At 40.0% G+C, this 26,247-nt stretch overlaps 1 protein-coding gene across 2 annotated transcripts in view; it reads right to left on the reverse strand.

The window, feature by feature from the left end:
• Nucleotides 1–2,778: 2,778 nt before the first annotated feature.
• Nucleotides 2,779–26,247, reverse strand: part of si:dkey-88l16.3 (low-density lipoprotein receptor-related protein 1B) — a 43,235-nt gene continuing 19,766 nt past the window's right edge. For both annotated transcript variants that reach the window (XM_067432918.1, XM_067432917.1), the window contains 24 exons: nt 26,025–26,240; nt 25,765–25,917; nt 25,423–25,689; nt 25,123–25,338; nt 21,833–22,018; nt 21,545–21,745; nt 21,065–21,232; nt 20,765–20,980; nt 20,018–20,247; nt 19,168–19,297; nt 18,892–19,085; nt 17,728–17,914; nt 17,299–17,514; nt 15,784–15,967; nt 15,499–15,700; nt 13,751–13,915; nt 13,432–13,635; nt 11,898–12,447; nt 11,331–11,456; nt 10,807–10,914; nt 9,937–10,170; nt 6,642–6,939; nt 6,437–6,554; nt 2,779–2,933 (listed from right to left, as the gene is read on the reverse strand). In XM_067432918.1, coding sequence (XP_067289019.1) covers nt 2,892–2,933; nt 6,437–6,554; nt 6,642–6,939; nt 9,937–10,170; nt 10,807–10,914; nt 11,331–11,456; nt 11,898–12,447; nt 13,432–13,635; nt 13,751–13,915; nt 15,499–15,700; nt 15,784–15,967; nt 17,299–17,514; nt 17,728–17,914; nt 18,892–19,085; nt 19,168–19,297; nt 20,018–20,247; nt 20,765–20,980; nt 21,065–21,232; nt 21,545–21,745; nt 21,833–22,018; nt 25,123–25,338; nt 25,423–25,689; nt 25,765–25,917; nt 26,025–26,240 — 4,811 coding nt within the window. In that variant the 3' untranslated portion in view covers nt 2,779–2,891. The remainder of the gene's footprint in view (nt 2,934–6,436; nt 6,555–6,641; nt 6,940–9,936; nt 10,171–10,806; nt 10,915–11,330; nt 11,457–11,897; nt 12,448–13,431; nt 13,636–13,750; nt 13,916–15,498; nt 15,701–15,783; nt 15,968–17,298; nt 17,515–17,727; nt 17,915–18,891; nt 19,086–19,167; nt 19,298–20,017; nt 20,248–20,764; nt 20,981–21,064; nt 21,233–21,544; nt 21,746–21,832; nt 22,019–25,122; nt 25,339–25,422; nt 25,690–25,764; nt 25,918–26,024; nt 26,241–26,247) is intronic.

Below are 26,247 nucleotides of genomic sequence, written 5' to 3' on the forward strand. Positions count from 1 at the left end.
ATTTCAACGTTCCTAGAACGTTCAAAAACGTTTTTAGAACTTAATGAGAATGTTAGGGAAACGTTCTTATAACCTAAAATTGTTAGCTGGTCCTATTGCCATTTGCAGAAATACACCGCTCCCGGTAAGAAACAACCAATCAGAGCCAGGAGGAGTGTCAATCAAGCTTGTGTGCACTCTCATGCACAGCACCGGAAGGCATTCAAATCTCAAAATCAAGAACACTGGTGTTGCAGCTTTGGTTATGGCGGACGAACAATCCAATCTGCCAATTCCTTGAGTGGCACCTGCTCATAAAATAAAGACTGGTAAACAGAAAAAGACAGATGAAATTGATAAAAAAGACAAAAAGAAAGAATTAGCCCGAAATAAAACGAGGGTAAATATCGAAGTGGCTTTTCCCGAGGTGGACGGAGCTAACGTTAAGTGTCCTGAAAGGACTAAAAACCGATGCAGCTTGACAAGGTATCCCTGCTTGATTTGTTTAATTCCTGGAAGTCGCTGTGGGTGTATTCCTCGGAGCCCATTGACTCTTACATAGGCTACCGATAAAATGTCACGCACTTTGCAAAGCAACTATGAAACCTACTAATTCACTGGCTTGTCATGTTGCTGAAATAATGTACTAGCAACCCTTATTTAGCATTACATTTCGATAGAATAATTACTTGCATACTGTAACGTTAGTTACCGTTATATTATCTACTAGCCATTTATTACTTATAGAAATAGTGCAACATCATCGCTACATTACATGTATTGGAAAGTACGTAATGGTTTGAAGACCAAGTTTGTAGTCAAAGTATGGGCAGAAGAGAATATTCTATGTAGCTAAATCATATTGTTGATGTTTTGTTCGTCCCAGTAAATGCGCCATAACTGTTTATCCGCCATCTTTGGTGGCCCTACCATAGGAAAAAAAAGTAATTGCGACTTTTTTCCTCACAATCGAGTAATAAAGTAAGAATTCTGAGATAAACTCACAATTGCTAGCCTAGAAATCTAGACACACCCCAGCGGCAGCAAATTTAATCTGCCCGCAAGTGTCGTCTAGGAACTCTCAATAGCTTTCTGAGCTGTATTCCCTCTTGCCGGGCCAATCACATCGTGTATAGAGTCGGCGGGCGGGGCCATAATGACGACGGCCGAGTTGCGTTTGCGTGCTTCTAGTAAACACAGAAACTGGTGAACGGCGGCGGTCTTTCGAATCAGCTTTGACTGCGATTCTGGAAGACTTGGAGTTAAGCTTTTCTCTGAGAAAAGAACGGCACTGAAGTCATTCTTAAAAAGGGAAGATGTGTTCAGAGTTTAGCCGACTGTATACGGTGAATGTTTAATCTATCAACAAGCTCTGTTTCACCTTCGTTGCTCTGGTTGGTTGTAGCTCCATCCTATCGCGTGCAGAGGGAGTTTGAAAGACAACCGTTTATCCCGCCCCTCGGATTGAGCCCTGTCTATGGTGAGTTTCCAGACCAAACATCTTGATGTGGGTCTGGCTTGTCAGGCTACACAATTGCGTGATATGAAGTCAGAATTCTATGATATAAAGTCAGAATTCTGAGACATAAACTAGCAATTGCGAGTTAGTCACAATTCAGACTTTTTTTCAGTCAGAATTCAGAGTATTGTGACAAAAAAAAGTAGTAAGAATTTTGACTTTATAACTCGCAATTGTGAGAGTTAGAATTCTGAGATAAAAAGTCGCAATTACTCTTTATTTAGTCGCAGAAACGCTTCCATGATTACAAACTCATTGCATTGAAGTTTCAAGTAAGGGTGTTTTTGTGCAATACCCAGGAAACCCATATTTACAATAATTCCGAGAGCACGTGAAGTAGCATTAGTCGTCACATTTGGTCCCTTTTCAGTGGCAAAACAACTTGTGGTTTTGAGAAATACACACATTGTGTTATTGATATACTTTCTATTGGTTCTGTGTTGGTTATTGGTTTTATGTTTTTTAATCTCCATTATAAACAGTAACTTTGTAAGAGTGGAGCTTACATGCCACACAAGTTTGTTATAAAACCTTATCATGGACCCCAGTATGGAAACTCACAGGAAAATCTAGATTTAATACAGAATTTTAATCAAATATAGAGACACCCCACATCCCTTGCATTGCATTTGTGTAATTTGACACTGGTCTTTTCAACTTTACCATATTATAGCACATAATGAACAAATGTCAAGTAGGCCAATAACGAGTAAAATCAAATAGAAACGACCACAAATCAAAACTAACTGCAGAGACATTTGTTGGCAAAACACCACTTATGACATCAACATACGTCCCTGATCACGGTGTCAAAAAACAAACAAATCTCATGAATACACTGGAATTTAACCTTTACATGAACAAAGCACAGAGAGCCCTCAGTCCTGACTCACACCAGAGAGTCTCTTCCTCTTGTTCAGACAGCTCATGTTTCAATGAGGGCGATGGGGTGGAGTAACCAAGTAGGCTATTGAAAGTAGGCATGGTTTTGCATAACCAAACAGGCCTTGTGTTGTGCCTAGATGGAGACTGAAGTGACTCCAGCCCAAAGAGGAACACCACTATGTGTGTATTAAAACCCAACTTCAAGATTTTTTTTTGAAAATTCATATTCAAAAAATAAGGGTAGAATTAAGCATGATAGAAATACACTATAATACTGAACAGATCAGGTCATCGCCAAACATCTTTCTTGCAAAGTAGTTTCAAACTAGACTCTTTGGTTTCACAATGAATCGCATTTCTGTCCTGGCATTAACTGTGATTTGCTCAATAGAAGTGCGGTGTAATTATTTCACTTGCAGTTTCGACATCCGTTGTAAGTAAACACACCCTATTCCTTGCAATGACATTGTTTTATTTGACATTTTAAAAAATATATATACACTTTCTTTTAGCTGACAACAGGGGTGGTGACAGCTGGAGTAATCGGAGCCTACAAGGAGGAAGAAAAAACAAAAAGTCAGATTGAATTCTGATTCAAACTTTCTAGAAGAACATTCATTTCTCATCCTTGCATTCTTTTGGTTTACTCACCCGCATGTGATTCCAAACCTCTATAACTACACTTTCTTTTGTGGAACACACAATTATAACTTAAGCATAATGTCCAAGCTGCGCCATAGAAAAGAGCAGCTTGGACATTCTGCTTAAGTTATAATTGTGTGTGGGAAGACATCTGTAGAAGGGAAACAAAAGAGCAAGAACCACAAATCCTCGGGCAGTTTTTTTTAATACCTCCCCTCAGTTTACAAAGCATATTCAAAATTGTTTTAACAAAATCACGCCATTGGAATAAACCAAACCCAAAAATTGCCAATCCGTGTGCTCAGATTTGTAAACTGTACCTTCGTTTTTTGTTTTTTTATCTGTACCCACAAATTTATAATCTGTGCCCACACATTTACAACTCATTCCAACAGTAGGCCTATTTACGGATTTGTGGCCCGTCTCTCCTTTTATAAATCGGAGAACAAACTTCCATTCTGTTAACTAATCTATTGTGTATATGGTTTTATTGTGTCTTAATTGCATGATTAAAGGGGTACTTCAGCGCAGGGAAGATTAATCTGTATTTAAACTGGGTCATTAATGTAGTAGAAATGTGAATTTTTATTTGGTGCTTTCTAGACTGAGAAGAGACAGAAAATGTATTGTCTCATGGGGATGAAAGACACCGATTCCCAGAATGCGTCGCTGCCCTACAAGGCCACTCCCAAAGCCAACGCTACTGAATCACTGTGACTGGATCACTTTCACTTTCCCACAGCGTTCATTTTCATAAAATCAGTTAAATTAGAGAACAGACACTACAATTAAAAACAGAACGTGCCTGTTCAATATGTGATTTAGCCACTGAGAGTGTCACAGCGCAAACTGCAGGAGTCAAATTACATACATTCGTGATGAGCTGAATGGGCTCTCGTCATGAGCTGAGGTTAACGCGACCACACTCGCGGCATAGATTCAAAGCGCGTGTTCAATCTGGCACGTTTTCAGTTCATGCTTTTGGAAGCTTAACTTTCATAGGAATTGATTTGATAAGTTGAAACTCTTTGCTCCTCCGGCTGCACCTTTTACATGAATGCGTGAGGCTGAGAGCTGAGCGCGATCCCCCATTAAGGAATTACCTTTGTCTCAATAAAACTTCATAAAACTGAATGAAACTTTTTCAGAAACGATCAAAAATATGATCTATTACAAAAGAAGAAAAAATTAACTTAGTCGCACAAATGTAACAGGATATTAGATATATATTAGTTTTTCGTTTGATGTTTTGACACAAACCTCTCTTGGGGGCGGGCTTAACAGTGATCTACTCTGATTGGATAAAGAGCTTTTGATAGACAGGTGGAATGATCTCGCGGTGCTTTGTATTAGGCTAGTTCGTAAAGATGATCTTTCAGGAGCGGCGGCGGCTTCATCATCATCACTTGCTTGTTCTTAAAGGTGCACTATGCTAGCCTGACGTGGTCATTCTCAATTCTAGTCAGAATATGAGTCTGAAACTGCTCCATTGGGCTGTGATTATGAGGCGTGTTTCAACCGAACCAGGAAAGACATCAATTGGATAGACCTACAACCAATCAGAGCAACGAAGCGACGCATTGTCAAATGTCAACAGAGATCAACTGCACTTGCCAAGTCCGCGTTTTTTCCGCTGGTTTTTTTCTATGTCCGCAGGTTGATGCGGCTATTATGTGATATATAGACCCATGAGTGCGAATTTTAGCAGGCAACCTTGCCAAAATAAGACACCTTTTACCCCCCTTTAAAATCGATTTATCCAATCAGAGTAGATCACTGTTAAGCCCGCCCCCACGAGAGGTGTGTGTCAAAAGAGCAAACGAAAAACTGAGAAACGCAAGCGAAATCTTTGGCAATGCATTCACAATCCACAAATTGCGAAAACGAATCTTTGAAAAACATTAACAAAGAATGAAGCATACTGAATATCCTGTTACATGAGTTCATCTTTTTTTTTCAATGTTTTTCTTCTTTTGTAAAGGCATATTTTTGATAGTTTCTGAAAAAGTTTCGTTCAGTTTTATTGAGACAAAGGTAATTCCATATCCCATCCCCCATGTGCGAGTTGAAAACATGCGGAAATAGCTCCCTCTGCTGGCTGTAGTCTTTAGCCTCTGGCCAAAAATTCCTCCCATGACGCAAATTGACGATATTTGCGTCATGGGAGCACATTTTCCAGAAATAAAACGCATAAATCTCTTGTCTCGGGATATGAGGAGGGGGAGCACAATCATTCGAATATACTCCAGGGTTTCTACTGATACAAAGCCATATGCTAATCGTTGAAGTAACCCTTTAAATTCTAGTTTGTAGTGGAGACTAGGTGGACTGAGTCTCGTGCCCAGACTTTCAGACTGACGGCAGAAGGTCTGGACTCCATCTTCGATATCATTGGTCAAGGGCCGCCTGACCAACATGTAAAGCAACCAAATCACAGTTTGCTTTGTTCTACATCGTGTTAGGGGCTGTGGAAAATTCAAAACTCCCAGTTTCCCCCATTTTGTGTGGCTTATGTATCCAGTATTCCATCAACTTTCCATCCAAGGCTACGGCTAGGGTGGACTATACAATGATTTAAGAATTGTGTCAATCTTGTCCCATCTCTTTATTGGTGATATTCTAATACACTCACGGGTTGCACTTTATAAAAAACAAAAAAAAAAACAGCTTGTTACCCCAGCACTTTTCTAATGGCAAACATTAATTCAAAATAACATTTTTCCATTTATTCTCATTGTTCCAGTTACAATTTTCCATTTCCATGCCTCTATTCATTCAACACCATATGATTTATTATTTTAGTACATTTCCATGTAAACCTATCGCAAAAGCATCCCTATAGTAAATCCCTATAGTATAAAAAACTTTATAGCCGAGGTGAGCTATAGTCCAATCAGCACTTCTAAAATGAGGGAAGGGCCATAAATCAGAGTGATAGTGAAGACAAGGGAATGGTTTATGAATTTGTGGGTACGGACTGAAAAATGGTTTATAAATCTGAGCGCATGGATTGGAAACCGAGGGTATAATTTAAGAATCTGTGCATATGGATTAGAAACTTAACGGATGATTTGCGAAACTGTGGGTCAGTTTTGAACCTCAAAAAACAGATTTGTGGGTCTTTTTTTTCCCCTCCCTCCTACAGGTGACTTCCCTGTGCTCCATAAATGTTTTCATACAATGACAGTAAAGAATGAAACCAACAAAAAGAGAGACAGAGACTGAAATACAGACAGACGGAAAAGCAGACTGACAGAGACAGGCAGACCAAAAATAAAATAAAATAAGGTGAGAAGAGAAACCTCAATGTACAAAGATTGACAGAAAAAAAGAAAGAAGAGAATTCTCAAGGTACAAAGACCAACCGACAGACAGACAAAGAAGAAAAAAAGGAGAGAAAACTCAATGTACCTCTTCTGGATCATACAACTCATTAACAAAGTTTTCAGAGTAGGTCGTGCGCTCCTCTTTCTCAGTGACCACAAGCGTCTCTTTTTCAGAACCCACTTCCCTTGCTGCTCGTGCCCTTCTGCAAATGAAATCATATTGGGATAGTATGAAATCCAAGTATGTGGCTTATAAAATATGTATATTTTATACTAAACAAATTGTAAACCTCCTCCTGAGGATGACAGTGGCCAGCAGAGCTCCTCCGAAGAGAAAGCCGAGCGTGAGACCGAGGGCAGTGGAGCGCGAGTTGGCGTTCTGACAGAGATCCCCGCTGTAGCCCTCATCACACTCACACGCCGGCTCACCCTTCATGCTCACACACTTCCCATGACTGCCGCATCGCTCATCACATGACTGACTGCCCAGATTCTGCTCCAAAACCTCGCCGTCTCTGGATGGAGAGAGGTCGACAGCCGAGCCGAGCGATTTGGATTTGACACCAGGTTTGGTTTTCACAAGGTCACCTGTCACCAAAGAAGAAAATTTAAGTTTTAGGAGTTTTGAACATTAATAACCAGGTTAAAAATTATTTATATAAAAATAAACATGCTCTACAACAAGATTACAAATAGCCACTAAAATATTAATGCTTGATGGGGAGATGTCACGTCCGTCTCAGCAAGGTTTTCACAAAGACTGTTACTGGTGATAGACCCTGTTGACATGTTTATATGACCTACACACTGCAACGGTTGGAGTTAAAAATCTTCATTTGTGTTCTACTGAAGAAACACCCACAGGCCATCCAAGGTGTAGGAGTCTAAGCAGATAAATGTCAAATTTTAATTTTTGGGTGAACTATCCCTTTAAACCAGGGGGTCCTCAATCTCAGTCCTGGAGGGCCACTGTCCTGCACAGTTTAGCTCCAACCCCAATCAAACACACCTGAAACAGCTAATCAATACCTATGAAGGCATTGATAAGCTGTTTCAGGTGACGGCTGCTTTAAACCCTGCATATAGGCCAACATAGCTGCTGAAACCATAGGGTTCACATTTAGCATTTTTCATGGTGGCATAAAACTGGTGGAGCAATGTTTAAATCGTTTGAAAATCAATAACCAAATATCTTTCGGCATACCAGGACTGAAAACAGCAGACACCCCATATGGTCTGTTTAACAGTACCAGCTTAATTTCGTGACTTCCAGCTCTTTAATTTTCCTCGATTTCAGGGTGCCTGCTTTTTGTCCTCTTTCGGTTTAGTCTTTCCACCACTCATCTACGCTTTGTTGACCCAATAAATCAATTCAAAACCAAATTTGACATTATGAAACCAACATTTTGGCTCCGAAATACTGATAACAGAATGTATGCCAAGCAACATACACATTCAGTGGTGCAGCAGTACTGATGTAATGCGGTCAGCTGTATGTTATGCTTCAAACACGGCTCAACCAATCAGAATCAAGGGCTGACACTATCAGTTTTACTATGTGTATTTTAACATTACTGGAACACTGTACTGACCCATCAGAAACCAGGATTGCGACAGGTCTTAGGATTGCAACCCTATCAGTTTTAGTGCCTATATTTAATATGGTTTAATGACAATCAATTAGTTAGTGGTGTTTGCTAAGTTTTAAATCAAGACTTTGCAAAGAGGACCTATGCCCTTTGACAAAGGTGTTCTGGGAGGTTGCTTTTAATCAACCAGTAGCAGAACTCCAGCAACTTACTGGCAAAGTGCTAACAATCACCCAGAACACTCTGGCAAATATCACCCAGCTAGTAGCAACAGCTGGAACACCATAAAACAACTTCATAGCAACATGCTAACAACAACAAAACATTAACATTGTTGCAGCAAGTCTACAATCTAGTCTTTAAACTATACCCAGGGAACCAGGACATCTGATCATCCTAATATAAATGTACCCATATAATCAGGCACAACAATATGTCCTAATGTTGGTCCCACTTTTGCTGCCAAAACAGCCCTGACCCTTCGAGTCATGGACTCCACTAGACCCCTGAAGGTGTGCTGTGGTAATTGGCACCAATATGTAAGGAGAAGATCCTTTAAGTCTTGCAAGTCTTCATGGATAGGACTTTTGTTCAGCACATCCCACAGATGTTTGATTGGACAAAAATATGAGGAATTTGGAGGCCAGGTAAACACCTCAAATTTGTTGTTGTGCTCCTCAAACCATTCCTGAACCATTTTTGCTTTGTGGGAGGGCACATTATCCTGCTGAAAGAGGCCACAGCCACCAGGGAATACTGTCACTATGAAAGGACCCAAGGTCTCCCAGCAGAACATTGTCCTAAGCATCACACTGCCTCCACCGGCATGCCTTCTTCCCATAGTGCATCCTGGTGTTGTGGTTCCCAGGTAAGTGATGGACTCATCTCGCCATCCATGTGATGTAAAAGAAAAAGTGATTCAGAGCAGGCCACCTTCCATTTCTCCTTGGCCCCGTTCTGATGCTCACTGTTAGCACTTTTGGCAGGGGATGGGTTAACATGGGTACCCTGACTGGTCTGCATCTATGCAGCCCCATATGCAACAAACTGTGATGCACTGTGTATTCGGACTAGCCTAGAAATCTAGACGCACCCTAGAGGCAGCAAATCTAATCTGCCGCTAGTGTAGTCTAGCAACTCTCAATACACTTCTGAGCTGTAAAAACCAAACTCTGGTCAGGCCAATCACATCATGTACAGTCAGTGGGCGGGCCTAACAATGACAGCATAGTTGCAGGCTACTTGTAAACAAAGAAGCTTTGCAAACGGCTGTCTTTCAAATCGGCTTTGGCCGCTACTCTGAAAGACTTGGAGTAAAGCTTTACTTTGAGAAAAGAACGACTGAAATCATTTATTATAAGGGAAGATGTGTTTGGGGTTTTGCCGACCTGATTTGCTGAAAGTTTAATCAACTAGCTCTGCTTCACGTTGCAGCGCCATCCAATTACATGCAGAGGGAGTTTGAAAGACAACTGTTTATCCCGACCCTAGGATTGAGCCCTGCCAATGGTGAGTTCCCAGACCCAACATCCTGATGTGGGTCTGGCTTTTTAGGCTATATTGACACCTTACTATCAGAACCAGCATTAACTTCTTGGGCAGTCTGAGCTACAGAAGCTCCTCAGTTTGATTAGACCACAAGGGGCCAGCCTTCACTCCCCACATGCATCAATGAGCCTTGGCCGCCCATGACCCTTTCGCCGGTTTACCACTGTTCCTTCCTTGGACCACTTTTGGAAGATACTTACCACTGCAGACCAGGAACACAATCTTTTGGAGATGCTCTGAACTAGTCATCACCTTGTCAGACTATCAAATCCTTACATTTGCCAATTGTTCCTGCTTCAACACCTCAACTTTGAGCACGAAATGTTCACTTGCTGCCCAATATATCCCACTATCTAACAGGTGCCGAGAGGAAGATAAGTGATATTCGCTTCACCTGTCAGTGGTCGTAACGTTATAATGCCGTTCAGAACAACTAAGAATGACTCACAGTCCTCATCCGATCCGTCCTGGCAGTCTGGGACCTGGTCGCAGAACTTGGACACAGGGATGCACTGGAGGCCGTCCAGACAGGGTTTACTGCCAACAGGACACTTGAGGTTGGAAACACATTTAGTCTTGTTCACAGAAAGAAAGTCCTGTGCACAGCGACAAGAGCGTCCACCTGGATACGGCAGGCACAGGTGACTGCAGCCCCCATTGTTTTCAGAGCAGACATTGGTTCCTGGTGGGTTGAAGACAAAAAAAAAAAAGTAACATGACTGACTTTAGGGAGGATAACAGCTCAAACAGCCCTGTAGTGTTTGGACTGAAATACTAGCTTACTGAAAAAAATGCACGATAAAAATATATAGATGTATTGAATTACCATATTTTTTTAACTATACAAAAAGTGAACAATTACAATTATCTTGGCATTTATCTTGATAAAGTAAAATAAGTTGAAATATGTAAGAAAGTGAAATCAGATTGTTTTTATCAATTAATTTATCCATCACACTGGATATGCAAGGCGAAATGGAGTGCATCATGGCATAAAGTACTAACCACAGTGTTTTCTGTTGTATAGTGTGCATTTTGGCAAATGTATTGGACCATTCTAGCATTTCAAGTATACAGAAAAAGTACACATTTACATACTCTGTACAATAATAGTAACTTTATGCCATTCTGAACCAAGCCAGCTGAGGAGTGTCGAGTGAGTAAGTACTTAGTGCCTGGACAAGTTGTTCAGTGAGGGGTGTGGGACAGTAAAATGAGAACTCTAAATGTGTCTTTTGTGCAGCCAAGCTCCCTGAACACATGACGTGCCCCTCAGCGCAGATCGGATCACTCACGCGCTCATGGACCTGAGAAGTACCTTTCTGACTGGACCTGCTGTAAGCCTTCAACTCTATAATGTTCGTCTTCACCTCAAACCACATCTGCTTTGGCTGGAAGCCATCACTGTACCACACATTAGTCGTACCTGTTTCAAGAAGTACAAATTTTGACATGGTTTTTGACACAAATGTTGCATTAATGCAATGGACATTAATTAATTAAATGCTTTTCTGTGCATGAATAATGCAATGTCTTTATTACCCGAGTTACATTTGTTTGAAATCTTTTCTTAGCAAATACTGATATTTATAGGAGTTTTTATACTTTTATATTTATACATTTTAGTTCCAACAAATAAGTTAATGTCCAAGTTTTATCTGAGACTTGGGTCACAAAAGCCTTGAAATACTGCATTTTAATATTAAATATATTGAAGATTTAAAGTGTGTATATTTTAAGATTAAAGACAGGAAGTTAATGGCTTCATGCCATCTAGTGGCACAGACACAGAACTGAATTCTATGGAAATAAATCGGATTTCGGGAGGTCTTGAATCATTACCATTTTCCAGGGTGATCCAGAAGTTGATGTTCTCAATACGGGCAAAAGACACAACAAAGGCATGTCCAGTACTGTACTCCTTATAGTCAGAGCCGTCTATATTAATAGAGCTAATCAGTTCACTGCCTGGAAAAACAAAAAAACTAAAATCAGTTAGGTTTATTGATGAGTTTTAAAGAGATTTTCCACAGATTGTTTGTTTAATTCAAAATTCAATTTTTTTTATGCCAAGTAGAAAATGAAATGGAGCTTAAAATAAGTGCATAACTAGATTGTAGATTTAGCCTAAATTAAGATTTGGGACTAAGGTTTAGGACAAAATGTTGGTTTGCAGTCATAGACAATTGTATTTACCAAAACATTCAAAATTAATAAAATATTTTTGGTGGTTATTGGAATTATAATTAATAATGTTAAAATTTTAAACAAGCGATCTAACGAAAAATCTACATAAAATGTAAAGTACAATAGAGCGTAAACATTTTTTAAAATACATACATTTCTCTTTAATAAGGGGACAGTCTGTACACTATTTGTGGAAAGGGTAATAACTTTTTTTGTACACACCAATATCTGCCCAATACAATGATGTTCCTTTCTCAGAAAATGCGAGTGAAGCAGGCATCTTGGCTTTGCTCCACAGCAGCGTGCGATTCTTCCCGTCCATGTGAGCACAGTCGACCTGGGGCAGCGGCTCGGACCCCCTCCGACCCAGTGCGGTAAAGCACATCCTACCTGTGGGAGGGTGTAGGGCGATGGAGATAGTCCCCTCGAGTTCAGCTTGCAGCACCAGGCTGGTGTACTTTCCTCCAGGGGAAGTGACGTAAAGCTGGGGGCTCTTGATGCTGCTCCAGTACAGGTTACGGGTGACCCAATCCACAGCCAGAGTGGTCACCAGGTCCCCTTTGAGCTGAAGCACGTGACCTATTGGTGTGAAGCCAGAGCTGCTGAGTATGAGCTGAGCTACAGAGCCCTGGCCAGCATCAGCTAGGGAGATGGTGCGGTCTTTAAGGAGCAGATCGAAGTCTGAAGGCTCATTCACGCCAGGGAGAGTCAGGTCACGATGCTCTGGCCAGGTCTTCAGCCCAACCTTTCCTTGAAGGCTCTTGGTGAAGATCTGAGCAGGAGAAGGGAGGTCAGTGAATTAAACTCAATATTCTCCAAAAAGGAACACTTGAGGCTTTAGTAAAAGTTCAGCTGAAGAGATTTCAAAAAGCCTAATTTATATAAACAACGTTATGACCACTGACAGGTGACGTGAATAACACTGATTAGATCTTCATCATGGCACCTGTTAGTGGGTGGGATATATTAGCCAGCAAGTGAACATTGTCCTCAAAGTTGATGTGTTAGAACGCAGGACAAAGGGGCAAGCATAAGGATTTCAGCGAGTCTGGCAAGGGACTATTTGTGATGGCTAGATGACTGGGCCAGAGCATCTCCAAAACTGCAGCTCTTGTGGGGTGTTCCCGGTCTGCAGTGGGGAATATCTATCAAAAGTGGTAAGGAACAATGGTGAACCGGTGACAGGGTCATGGGAAGCCAAGGCTCATTGATGCACGTGGGGAGTAAAGACTGGCCCATGTGGTCCAATCAAACAGACGAGCTACTGTAGCTCAAATTGCTCAAGAAGTTAATGCTGGTTCTGATAGAAAGGTGTCAATACACACTGCATCGTGTAGCTTACGGGCCTGCATAGCCACAGACCAGTCAGGGTGCCCATGCTGACCCATGTCCACATCCGAAAGCACCAACAGTGGGTTCACCAGAGTTCCTTCCTTGGAGCACTTTTGATAGATGGTAAACACTGCAGACCGGGAACACCACAAGAGCTGCAGTTTTGGAGATGCTCTGAAACAGTCCTAGCCATCACAATTTTAAATCTCCTAGGGTGATGTCATTTTAATAAAAAAATATACAAACTGATGAACCAAGCACAATATAAGGGATGTGCAATAAACTAACTAAGGGAAATTGATTTCATCTTATAATGCACTATAATTTAAAATTATGTTTTTTGTTGGTTTTAAAGGTGGTCCACCACAGTGCGGTCCACAAACTTTTGTGCGTCACAAGCCATTCAGTCGTTCTCCTGGGTTACCTGTGTAATCATGGTAGGTGAAAGTAGCATAAGGAAAGAGGAGGAGTCATCAGGTGTGCCGCAAGTGAATTCGTCCGCGGCCAAGAGAAGTCCAGCCGGGCAGCGACACGCCGCTTTGAGCCCGGGAGCCAGCAAGCACGTGTGGGAGCATTTGAGCTTCTTACAGGGGTTGGACACATTGGGCAGTAAAAGAGGGTGTACAACCTACACCAAGACAGAAAAAGGAGACGCTCATGGTGCAACAGTGATGCAAGTATTATATAGATGGATGCTTAAGACAGCTTTGACATTACTAAATGTCTACAGTATGTATTCTTACTTTGAGATCAAACGGCTGTCCGGGTCTCTTGAGAAGAACTTTGCGGTTCTTGCCATTCAGTTTATTAGCACCTTGAATGGATATTCTACGAGTGTCAGACCAGTAGACCATGTCATTAAACACAGCCACAGAGAAAGGACTGGGCATCTCTGACAGCTGCAGCAACTGCAAAAAACAAAAATAGAACATATGCTGTCTTTAGTGTTTAACTTTCCTTTTTGAGTATAAAAAAATTCTGCAAAGTTACAAAGCACAAAGTCACTCCAATGAGAGTTATTCTCTATAGCAGTTTCTGAACTCCCCAAAATGCATCAATAGCAGTCTGGAGTTTTTCTTCTGAAAAAACAAACACGTCACAATATTCCTCATTTAAATAATTCCCACTCAAGGCATATGCATATTATAAAAGGGCGGGCCTGGCTGAGTTAGTTAACCACGGGTTTCAGACTGCTATGGTAAGGGGGCGTGACATTTCCCAAACGCACTCGAAGAAATTGACCAAATCACAACACACTGAACCAGATGATCAATCAGCACATTGTGCTTTTCAGAAGAAGGGGCTTCAAAGACAGGAAGTAAACAGAGCATTACTGACAAATATGGGAAAAATAAGGTGTTTTTTTTAACATTCAAGCATGAAAAATTCTAGTAGACCCCAAAAACAAAGACTTTTACAATGTCTTGATTTTTATTGTTTTCTATTTCTTTTCAATCAAACTTGAGATCCTGAAAGACACTTTATAAAATGAATTACCATTTTTAATATGTCCTCTTTAAATGGATACAAAAAGTATTTGCACCATCAGGGTACATATAGAGTAAAATTAAATCCCAGGGCCCATATTCATAAAGATTTTAAGAGTCCTCTAAGAAAAGTAACTTATGCTAAGACTCCTACGTAAAAGTTTTTAAGCTAAGAGCTATTCAGGACCGATCTGAGAGCAACTCTGAGCAAGGAAAATACAAAAACTTATCTTAGTGAAGAGGCGGGGCTGAGCCCGTTGCTACGCATGACAGTCTTTTGAAGACTGATTGGTTGGTTGTCCAAAAAGGGGAAAAAATGAGTGCTTTTAAGTATATATATATTTTTAAAGTAATTTTGTCACTAGGAGCTACTCTTTGCACTAAGATTCTTTATGAATACAGGCCCAGGACTTTAAGCATAACTTTTTTTGGTTTTCAAGGACTACACTCAGATCTCATTTATTAAACAATCTTAATCATTTTTCAAAATCTAAAAAATTAGGGTAATTAAATAGAAACAAAAACCAAATGGTACAAATAAAGTGCAGCACATGCAAAGACTGTGGTAGCTTTAACCATTTAAAATATACTATGAAAAAGATATCGCTTGCTTTATTTCAAACAGGTTTTTTTCCTCATGAATGATTAATCTGAAGAATAAAAGCTGTATTATATACTTTTTATGAGCAATATCACACTAATGGTTATGAAAAATGGCCATCTATATTAGATGGGGTGTAGCATTCATTTTTTGTGAAAAGATAGTTAAAGTTAAGAACTAATTTCACCTATATTGGCTTTTAACAATTTAAGCACTTCAAGTACCTTTTCATAAATGTGGCTGTTTAAGGGTTTTCATGGACTGTTTAAGGGTTTTCATGGACTGTTTAAGGGTTTTCATGGACTGTTTAAGGGTTTTCATGGACTTCAATTTCAAAGTCAACCCTGCATCATTTTTTACTTGTTCCATGTTTACTGTGCTGTAAGTGGCCATTTCAAATTACCCTCATGTTTTCTCCATCCAATGTCGCTGAGCCTATACATCTGAGCTTCGCATCAGTCCAATATAGCCGGTCAGTCAAAATGTCCACCGTCACAGAGACAGGCCTGTTGAGACCACGGCTGATCACAACCTTCCTGTCTGAGCCATCCATGCTAGAGCGCTCAATCTGTGCTTGACCTCCGATCTCTGACCAGAACATTATCCTGCAAGCAATGGCTAGAGATATTATGCATCCAAACAGATGAACAATCATGTAATGGTGCCAACTTGTGAAGGTGGTACTTGCCCTTTTTGCGGCAACAGCGCAAGTGAGCGTGGCTGCTCCAAATCCTTATCCAGAATTACAATGTAGTTTTGTGGATCTACAATACTGCTGGTCAATCTCACAGCTAGAATCTGCCCAGCAACACCATCAACCCAGTAAAGGTTCCTTCCCATCCAGTCAATTGCAATGGAGTCGGACTTCACACCTGGACATGCAAGATTTTTGGTTAGGAGAATGGATTCACAAACTTTTTTTATAAGTTGAACATTTGAAATACTTGCATTTCTGCAATAATACCTCTGAAGCATGAAGTGACTTGTATTCCAAAGCAATTGATGTAATAATTAAATGCCAAACCACAAAATGCCTGTAAAGCACACACATTTGCATAAGAGCTTATTGAGCCCAAGGTAAGTGTCGGTAATTTCAGTTTTCACACTAATGAAATTAGTTAGGCTCGGTGGTTAAAATAAATGAATTGGTAGCACTTTAAAGAGTCCAATTATTTCTATTAACTAGTTACTTATTAGCATGCATATTGATTATGATATTGGCTGTTTATTAGTTCTTGCATAATCATATTCTACATCCCTTAATTCTACCCAATACCTATGTTTAACATATACCTCAAACTCCTGATTGTGTCTTAATAGTTTGTTAGGTAGAAGTCCTAGTAGTGATAATTGGACCCTAATCTAAAGTGACCTTTTATTTATAATTAATACCACTATAATTTGTATGATATTTATATATTTTTTTTATTTCTGTTCTGAATAATATTAAATAGAAAGGATTTGTTGTGTAATGAGATGGAACTAAAATACATATTAATGTTTGTAAAACTGTTTAATTTACCTGTATTTGACCATTTCTGAATGTAATAAAACATGACTTAACTGCAGGGTTTTTTTCAATGCAATTTTGACCAGGTGAGACTTATTTTCTTGAAAATATGGTATTTGAAGTACCCTCTGAGATTAAGGTAATTTTTCGATAATTTAACATTCAGTTCTCTGATGTTGGTTAGTCACATTCACAGGTTTCTGAAGTTACATCAAATGCATGTAAACTTCCATCTTTTTTTTATTTCTGTTTTTTCTTTTTTAAATGTAATTTTACAAACCAAGTGTGCCGCACACGTCCTGAAAAGTAAAGCCAAAGCCTTTCGATCACCCCCTGGTGGCTGGCTGCACAGGTCTTAAACCCTGCCGTCTCCATGAAAAAAAAAAAATCAAACTTCCTGTCCCATGAGCCATATTTTGGCTTCCTTTTTCTACAGTGGAAAGACATGCTGTCCATCTTAATTTTTTTAATAGTCTATGATTATGACTTATAAAATGGATAGTTCATGTACTTGATGCTGATTGGTCAATAGCCACATTATATTTACTATGGTCGCTTTACCAAACAGGTGTGTCACTGCACAACACCTTTAGAAAACACCCTTGTTGTCATGCCTACCAACGCTCTTTAACAGTGACTATTCACAATATAGCACAGCCTTTTTCGTACCTCATCAAAAAAAAAACGAAGTACCTTTGACAATAGTTCCAATGTTGTCCTTTTCTCCATGGAAGGCATATTTGATGCTCTCATCCTCCAGACTGACCCAGTAAACCCTCTGCTCTCTCTGGTCATAGTCCAGAGAGAAGACAGGCTTCCGTCCAGGTGTGATGAGAGCTTGAATACTGAAGCTTCGCAGACCCAACTTTAACAGCTCGGACTGTTCAGAGACCAAAAGACTGGGCTCTTCTGCACAAAAACATGATTCACACGAGATACTATTAATAAAGTTAATAAAAACCAGCCTATTTTGGTGTCTATGTAACAACTGTGGTTGTTAGCTTTGCAAACATTAACTTCCTGGAAGAACCCGACCAGAATAATCAGCAAGTGGATCAGACATTCTTAGTGATAATATTAAGTTTGGCTACACAACATTAGCTAGCTGCTATAGATTGATACCTGCTGTCTTGCAGCTGTGACCATCTGGCTCCAGTATAAATTCAGGGTGGCATTGACACAGGTAGGATCCTAGCGTGTTGACACAGTTATGACTACAGGCAGCAGGCTGAATCTCTTTACATTCATCCATGTCATTGCAGGTTAAACCATCAGACTGAAGCCTGAAGCCAGTCTTACAGCCACATCTCTGGAAACACAAGACAATCTTTGAACATACAGCTGATTGGAATTATATACACATAAGACAATCTTTGAACATACAGCTGATTGCTTTGATAAAGGTTCAGTTTGGTATCATACTAAATGGTGTACAAATCTACAATTTTAATTCATTTTAATCATGATTTGAATTTAGGATCATTTATGCACAATACAACTTTTGGAGCCACATTTATAAAAACATTTTTGCTGTTAAAAGAATACTGTCCAAAATTACAAAAGATATGGCTTAGACAGTTTTTTCTGCAGCTGACCTTAATGTATATGCATTTTTAGGCATTTCCCTTCCAGAAGTAAAATACATACGAAGAGAGTATTTAAATCGTGCAACATGATTTAAGGTTTCCGGTAGTCAATTTACTGGTATCAGTGCCGTTATTTGACGAGAGCGAGAGAAAAATTAATACAAATAAATCATCTTAACCCATTTTGAACTGGTCATGCTGCGATAGTTGCTCTTCCAGTAAGGTCACGCTTTGGCTCATATAGCCCATATCCAGAGTGTGGATATTGACCTTGCCGGAAGTGAAGCGTGTTCCAGGCTGTTGGATATAGCGTTGTTTTTGAGGTAAAAAATTATATAAATACAGCTCGATTTCTCACACAAACGGATCGTTTTATGTCTTAAGATATCAATGTGTCATCATGAGCCACAGGGCTCTTTGGGCATGTTGTTCCAAGCATGTTTTTTTTTTTTGCTCTTATAGAATGTTACCCATTCACATGATTATATGCCCTACACACAGCAACGGTTGGAGTTTAAAATCTTCATTTGTATTCTACTAAAGAAACAAAGATACCTACTTGTTGGCTACAATAAGGGTAAGCAGATAAACTTTCCGCTCCCATCGGCACTATTATGGGATTTTTGATCTCGCTAACTTGAGTTTAGAAAATCTGGCTCTTGGTATTATAAAACTATACAAAATTAAAGAAATGTTTGACCGCTCCATGTGGAGTGTTGAAGCAGTAGTGTTGGCATGATGGGCTGCTGGGACTGGAGCAGTTGTTCTTCAGACAGCCCACACCCTCATCAGAACCGTCTGCACAATCAGAGCCACTGTTGCACACCAGATCTGGGTCCACACACTCCCCACTTCCACAACGGAACAAGTGTGTCGGGCATTTCACGTGACCACCTACAAAACATGTAAGTGTTTAGACTTTAGTATTATTGAAAGCATTCTGGTATGGAGTTTATAATTTTAGACATGCACTTACATCCAGATTCATCACTCTCATCCTTGCAGTCTTTTACACCATCACACCTCCACATCGTCGCAATGCATTGAGTTTTAGATGCACATGACCACTGGAACTCCCCACACTTCAGCGGAGTCTCCTTGCAGTTCTAAACAGGAAGAGAAGAGGCACAGATTGATAACTTGTGTATTGGGTAGGAAGGCTCATCATAATTGCATCAACTTGCAAATTAGTTTAAAACACAGACTAAATGGCACCAGACAAAATTGCAAAAAACAAATGTTTCATAAGGTTCCCCATACACGATGGTTCAACAAGAGTTAATTCTGCCCTAAACTCATACCACTGGCTACTCAGAGCAATGTAGAAAGCACATTTTTAGAGAAATCAGCAAAAACTACACAAACTAAAATAAAACACCACAAACACACGTAAAAACAGCATTACACCACAACAACAAAGTACAACTGTAAAACAAAAAGATCATAAAGCGACCATTAAAAACAAAACACCCTCCCGAAAAAACACTACAAGCACTTAAAAAAAAACTACAGAAACCAAAACACAACATTAAACAGAACAAGTAGAAGCAAAACAGAAAACAAACGAACAGCAACAAACGCACCAAAAAACGACCAGAAATTAACAACATGCAAGACGCCACAAACTACAAACAAAAAACCCACCACAAACGCAACAAACATGCATAACATCCCAAACATAGCACAAGTGCAAAAACACTACAAACACAAAACGCCACAAAAAACAAAACAAAAAAACAAAACAACACCTGCACACACCAGCATTAAGGAAAAGGACAAAGTAGTAGGTTGTCCTAAAACAAGACTGGATCAGTACGTTTCCTCACCCTCTCATCAGACCCGTCACTGCAGTCCTTGTCTCCATCACAGAGCCATTCTTTCAACAGACACTCATGAGTGTGGGGGCAGCGATGCTCAACGGGACAGTGCGGAGGCTGAGGACAGCCCTTCTCATCCGAGTGATCGCGACAGTCAGCGTACCCATCGCAACGGAGGGCCAGAGCCACACACTGACCATTACTGCACTGGAACCGATCACTTGAACACGGCTCTACCACTGCAGGACAAATAAAGCCCAAGCAAAAGGGAAACTGTCCAAACACTGAAAAAAGTAAATTGCTAAAATGGCACAAATTAGGTAAAAAAGGTATGGATTTATACAAGTTGATTCCAAAGGGGCACTATTCAGCTAACATAATAGTCACCAAATAAGCCTTTAAGATTAGATGCCATATTTTAACATGAACCTACTATATGACCTACTCTTTGGGAAACACAGGCTAGTTCATTCTAAAGAGATTTATGAGCATTTATTTCACAATTTTATGCAAAAAAAATGGTCAAAGAAAAATAAACATGGCAAAACGTTGATACAGTAAATACAAAAAATGTGACTGAAATGGCAGAAAGTAAAATAAAAGGCGGTTACAAAACGGCATACCATTTAATTTCTCCCATAGAAAGACAAGCCATAAGATAGCATGAGAAGTATACTAGTATGTGTTGTGGCTGATTTTGTGATTTTTATTTCTCTTTACCAATGAACTAATATGAACAGTGTGACATTGACCTACCACAGTTGGCTTCGTCAGTGCCATCCACACAGTCTCTTTCTCCATCACAGAGGAAGGTTTCAGGAAGGCAGCGGGTTTTATTGTCACATGGGTGTCTGCAGTCCTCTGAGAGCTTCATGCAGTTCATTTCATCTGATCGGTCCTGACACTGAGGTGTGCCATCACATAAAAGCTTCATGTCTATGCACTTCTTGCCATGAGCGCATTGGAATTGCCCTGGAGGGTTTAATCATTGAAATGTCAAATTGCCCATTTGTATTGTCTTTTAAAGAATGATTGTATTTCTACTGCAAATAATACCTTTTTTACATTTGCGCTCACAGTTCCTCTCATCAGATCCATCCTTGCAATCTTTCTCTCCATCGCACACATGACTGTACAGGACACACTCTTTCCCATCCCTACAAGGTTTGGATGCCAGGGGACATTTCAGAGGCGAGGAAGCACCTGCCACCACACGACTAGTGTCTGAAACAAAAAAAATCATTATTTGACAAATTTAAATGCAAAAAGTTAACCAAATACGAGTCATTATACTCATGTTCCAGATACATACATTTCTACTGTGCAGATTTTCAATTAGTAAATTACTTCCATTTATATCTGCTCCTCACACAAAGATATAGTATGGCTTCCAAAGACTTTGAATATAGTACGGTCTGAATCCATAAATTAAAGAAATATCACTTTGATTTCCACAAAACAAAGAATTATTTGGGTTATAAACAAAATGTAAATAATTAAATAAAAAGGTTCTGTAAATAGCAGGTGTGAACTTACAACAGTTCTTCTCATCCGAACCATCTCTACAGTCTGGTTTTCCATCACACAGCTGCTGGTTAGTCAGGCACACCTTTTGGTCGCAAAGTAAAGCACAGGTGGGGCACTGTTTCTCATCTGATCCATCCGCGCAGTGAATGTAACCGTCACACACTAGGGTTCTCACAACACACTTCCGTCTGTCCTTGCACAGAAACTGGTCTGATTGGAGTACAAAACCCTTTTCATCAAGTGTACTTTGGACTTTGAACAATCACATATAAGAATAGGACAAACTCTACATCTTACCTGGATCTGGACATGAATATATGCAAAACTGCTCATCGGCTCCACTGGGACAGTCGGCCTTCCCGTCACATAGTTGGGATTGGGTCATGCATTTTGAGGTTTCATGACAAAACACAGAAGGGCTAATGCAGACTGGCTGGGTTGATATTTTAGAAGGGTCCATGACGGATGGGTCAGTAACAGGAGCTTAAAAAAAAAAAAAACAGTCAATGAGTACATTTAAGGTCTCAGTGAATTTTTAATAATGCATTTAACTTGGGTTTTTAAAGGGTATATACACCGTTTCTGCCAGTCTCATGTTAATCTTGAGTATCTATAGTGTAGTATTGCATCCTTCATATTGCTGTAAGACTGAAAAAACTAGTATATGCCGAAATGTCTGAATGAAGAACAAAGACTCTCTGAGAAAATAAGGAAATTAACATCTGAACTGTCCCTCACACACCACTGGAGACGCAAGTCTCACCTCACTATCAGCTAATCTACATCTTTCCCTATTGACTCCCTCTCCCCCAATTCATTCCCTCTCTCATGCTGAGATCACTGAAAATGCATCCAGAATCTCTATATTACAATGTCAATCCACACGATCGAGTATCATATGTGTTTGATATCGTTTGAAATGTCTCAGTGCGACTGGTACAAATATCTCAACTCCACAGAAGTAAACTAGAACATCATGAATGTTTTAAGGGTTTAAAGATATCTTTCCTTGGTGTATGGTGGGTGTGGCTTTCAGCCATTTGGCCTCTCTTCTAATCAAGTCTATAGAACTTGATCAATGCAAATTCCTATTGTGATGGGCATGTATCTGGTTCTGGGTATTTAAGGAAATGTTGCAAAGAGCTCAGGGCTTGACACTTTAAACCGGTCAGCCCGTAATGCTGGATGTCTCAAGATAGCCAGCATTATGTAATTTTCAGAAGTCAGGTATACATTTCATTCTTTACTTCAGAGTATTTGATGTTATATATGGATTACCTTTGAATTGACTATGTAATTGGCTTTATACATTTACCTGACTGTTAAATAAATTGTTACACTTTGATAGATTCTGACTTGCTCTGGAATTATTCAGGTTGGGTATAATTTCAAAAAAGGGTTAAACGGAATAATTAAATGTGTAGTTAAACTATTAAAAATGAATGACCAAAAAACCAATTGGCATTCTAACCTAAATTCTAAATTATCATTAAATGGAGTCAGATAACGAGGAATTGGAATAAAATCCCCTTTTCCCCGCTGAAAAGACGAACGGGCAGCGACCTTCAACCGCCGATCGTTAGCCTCCATTGGGACGATTTGGGAGTCTTTCGTTTTATATTTATAAAAGACAGATATGCTCAACAGATTATTTCTGAAAACAGCTGAGCTCGTATAGAGGCGTGCAGTGGGTGGAAAGAGTCAAGAGCGCACACCACATTAACCCTGGATAACTTGCTTCGCTATATGATAATGTTGTTTATATATGCACTAACCAAAGACAGATATTTGATGCTGTTTCACTCAACACCTGCTGTTTCGACATGACTGGGAACAAAAACACACTTGCCGAACTCCGATGCTGCGCCGGAAAACCAAAACTTTCCTTTATGCTGGATTATTTGGGAAGCTGAACAAGGTTATTTCCCCTCACAACTAGAAACACACGTCTTTAGGTCACATTGTTGATTTTGTCGTCTAAAAACAAAATTTTACTTTAAAATACTGGGGTTCCCTAGGGCTCAGTGCTTGGACCACTTCTCTTCTCCATCTACATGTCATTATTAGGCTCTGTCATTCAGAAACATGGCTTTTCCCATCACTACGCTGATGACAACTCATTTCAACCAGATGATCGTACCGTTTGTGTTTGTATCACTGCCTTCCTGACAGACATTTCTGGCTGGATGAAGGAGCATCACCATCAACTCAATCTTGCAAAAACAGAACTTCTTGTGGTCTCATAGGTTGTCATACCTCTCTTTATCAGATTGCACTGGCTGCCAATAGCCGCTCGCATCAAATTCAACCACCAGCTCTGCACCAATATACCTAAACTCGCTTGTTCAGACTAAGGCCGTGTGTCCACCAAAGCGTTTTTCACACTGCTGGCTGGTGTTTTCAGTTGTTTTCAATGGGACCGCCGCGTTTTTAGAACGCCTGGAGCGCAACGAGGCGCTGAGCGCTCAGCGTTTTTTACTGGTCGCCAAGAGTTGAAGAATGTTCAACTTTGAGTAAAATGCAGCGCTCATCACTGTCACGCTTCACTCAGCCGTCCAATCACAGTGGAGGAGGGGCGGGACTAATACTACACAGACCAACTGCCACATTCTGCGTGTCGTCAGCAGATGAAAACAAGCAATAATAACGCAACAAAATTATTTAAAACAAAAGCCAGAGCAAATACTTTACATTGGATCTGCAGTTTTATATAGAATCAATACAGAGACAAACTACCTGTGAAATTAGTAAGACTTCCTCAGATTTTCCGTATCATAAGCAAAGAGTCTCAACTGAAGAAAAAAAAACGCTGCCTGCCAAAACGCTCTCAAGCGCTCACAGTATAAGGTAAAGCAGCTCTGTTTATCATATTAGATACATTTAAGTGTGTTTAAAATTATGTTATGACCTTACTCTGTGCGTTCGCTCAGCGCTGCTGTGACATGTTTACACTGCTAAGAGAAAAGCGCTTCTGCAGAATAAAACCGAGGGTAGCGCAGATATGACGCGATTGACAGGCGACTCCCTCTAGCACTATGCTGAAACTTCCCAGTCCTTGGTTAAAATAGAAATTCTCACAATTTACAAATAGTTGGAAACATTTGGGATATTGTAAATACTCAACTGAACAAAATATATAACACTGGCCTAGTGGTTTTTTGGATATTTTACTGCTAAAATACTACATAGTGCACCTTTAAGACACCAGCAGCACCTGACCAATAAGGACTAGCACTTAAACAGAAAAATTAACAGAATCGTTGTTTATTTAAAAAATAAAATTAAAAAAAGTACACTATACTATGTGTACTCAGCTAGATTAACAGAGACTTGTTACTGCACCTTTCATGCTGTTGCCCGAGTCTGTTCAGTTGCTTCTATTGCTCTCCCCATTTGTAAGTCGCATACTTCTAACTTTTTTTTGGGCCATGTTTAACATGAGAATCCAATTCTTTAACAGCGTAAATAAGTCAGAATGCATGAAATAGTATTACACCCCCTCCTTTAAAGAATTGCATTAAAAAAAAAAGTTTTAAAACTTAAACACCTAATTATAAAGCATTTTCAGCATCAGTTAAAACAATTACCACAGTTTTCTTCATCAGTAGTGTCTACACAGTCTTTCTCTCCATCACAGAGGAAGCTTTCTGGGATGCAGCGAGTTTTATTGTCACACTGGTGTTTGCAGTCGTGTGAGCGAGTGAAACAGTCCATTTCATCAGAGCGGTCCTGACACTGAGGTGTGCCGTCACACACCTGCTTTTTGTCGATACACATCCTCCCATGAGCGCACTGGAACTGATCTATGAGGAAACATTTGCATTAAATATCAGTTATACATGTCTTGGTTACAAAAAGGAGTTAGGAATCAGCTTCATGTGCTTTACCTGATTTACACTTATATTCACAGCCTCGTTCATCAGATCCATCCTTACAGTCCATCTCTCCATCACACACATGACTGTACAGGACACACTCAAGGCCATCCTCACAGGGTTTAGAGCCCACACGACACTTTAATAGCACTGTAGCTGAAGTTTCAGAAGCCATGGTGGGACAATCCATCTCATCTGAACCGTCAATGCAGTGAGAGCGACCATCACACACCAAATCTTTCCCTACACACTTCCTCCTGTCCTTACATAGAAAGTCACCTAAAAGTAAAGTTGTAGAAAGTTGAGTATAACGCAGCCATAGCTTGTGCAATTAAGTTAGTATCCTTTGAGTACCGGAGTTTGGACATCTGTCAAAGCAAAACGTTTCATCATAGCCATCAGGACAATCTCTCTTGCCATCACAGAGACTAGTTTGAGGGATGCACAGAGATCCATCACGACACAATACAGCAGGACTTTCACACTTCACCACCTTAGTGGGGTACCCTGATTTAAAAAAAAATTAAAAAGAGAAAAAAAAAAAAGATTGATTTTGATATCCACTAAATTCAGAACTAAAAAAAAAAAAAAATCTCTGTATCAGAGATACCCACCACAGTCAGATTCATCAGTGCCATCCACACAGTCTTTCTCTCCATCACAGAGGAAGTTTTCAGGGATGCAGCGAGTTTTATCGTCACAGCGATGGCTGCAGCTCTTGCTGCGTGTAAAGCAATCCTTCTCATCAGATAAATCTTGACATTGAGGTTTGCCATCACACACAAGTTTGGCGTCAATGCATTTTCTTCCATGGGCACACTGAAACTCCCCTGAGGA

This window comes from Pseudorasbora parva, chromosome 23, assembly GCF_024679245.1.
Source record: "Pseudorasbora parva isolate DD20220531a chromosome 23, ASM2467924v1, whole genome shotgun sequence".
Classification (NCBI taxonomy): domain Eukaryota; kingdom Metazoa; phylum Chordata; class Actinopteri; order Cypriniformes; family Gobionidae; genus Pseudorasbora; species Pseudorasbora parva.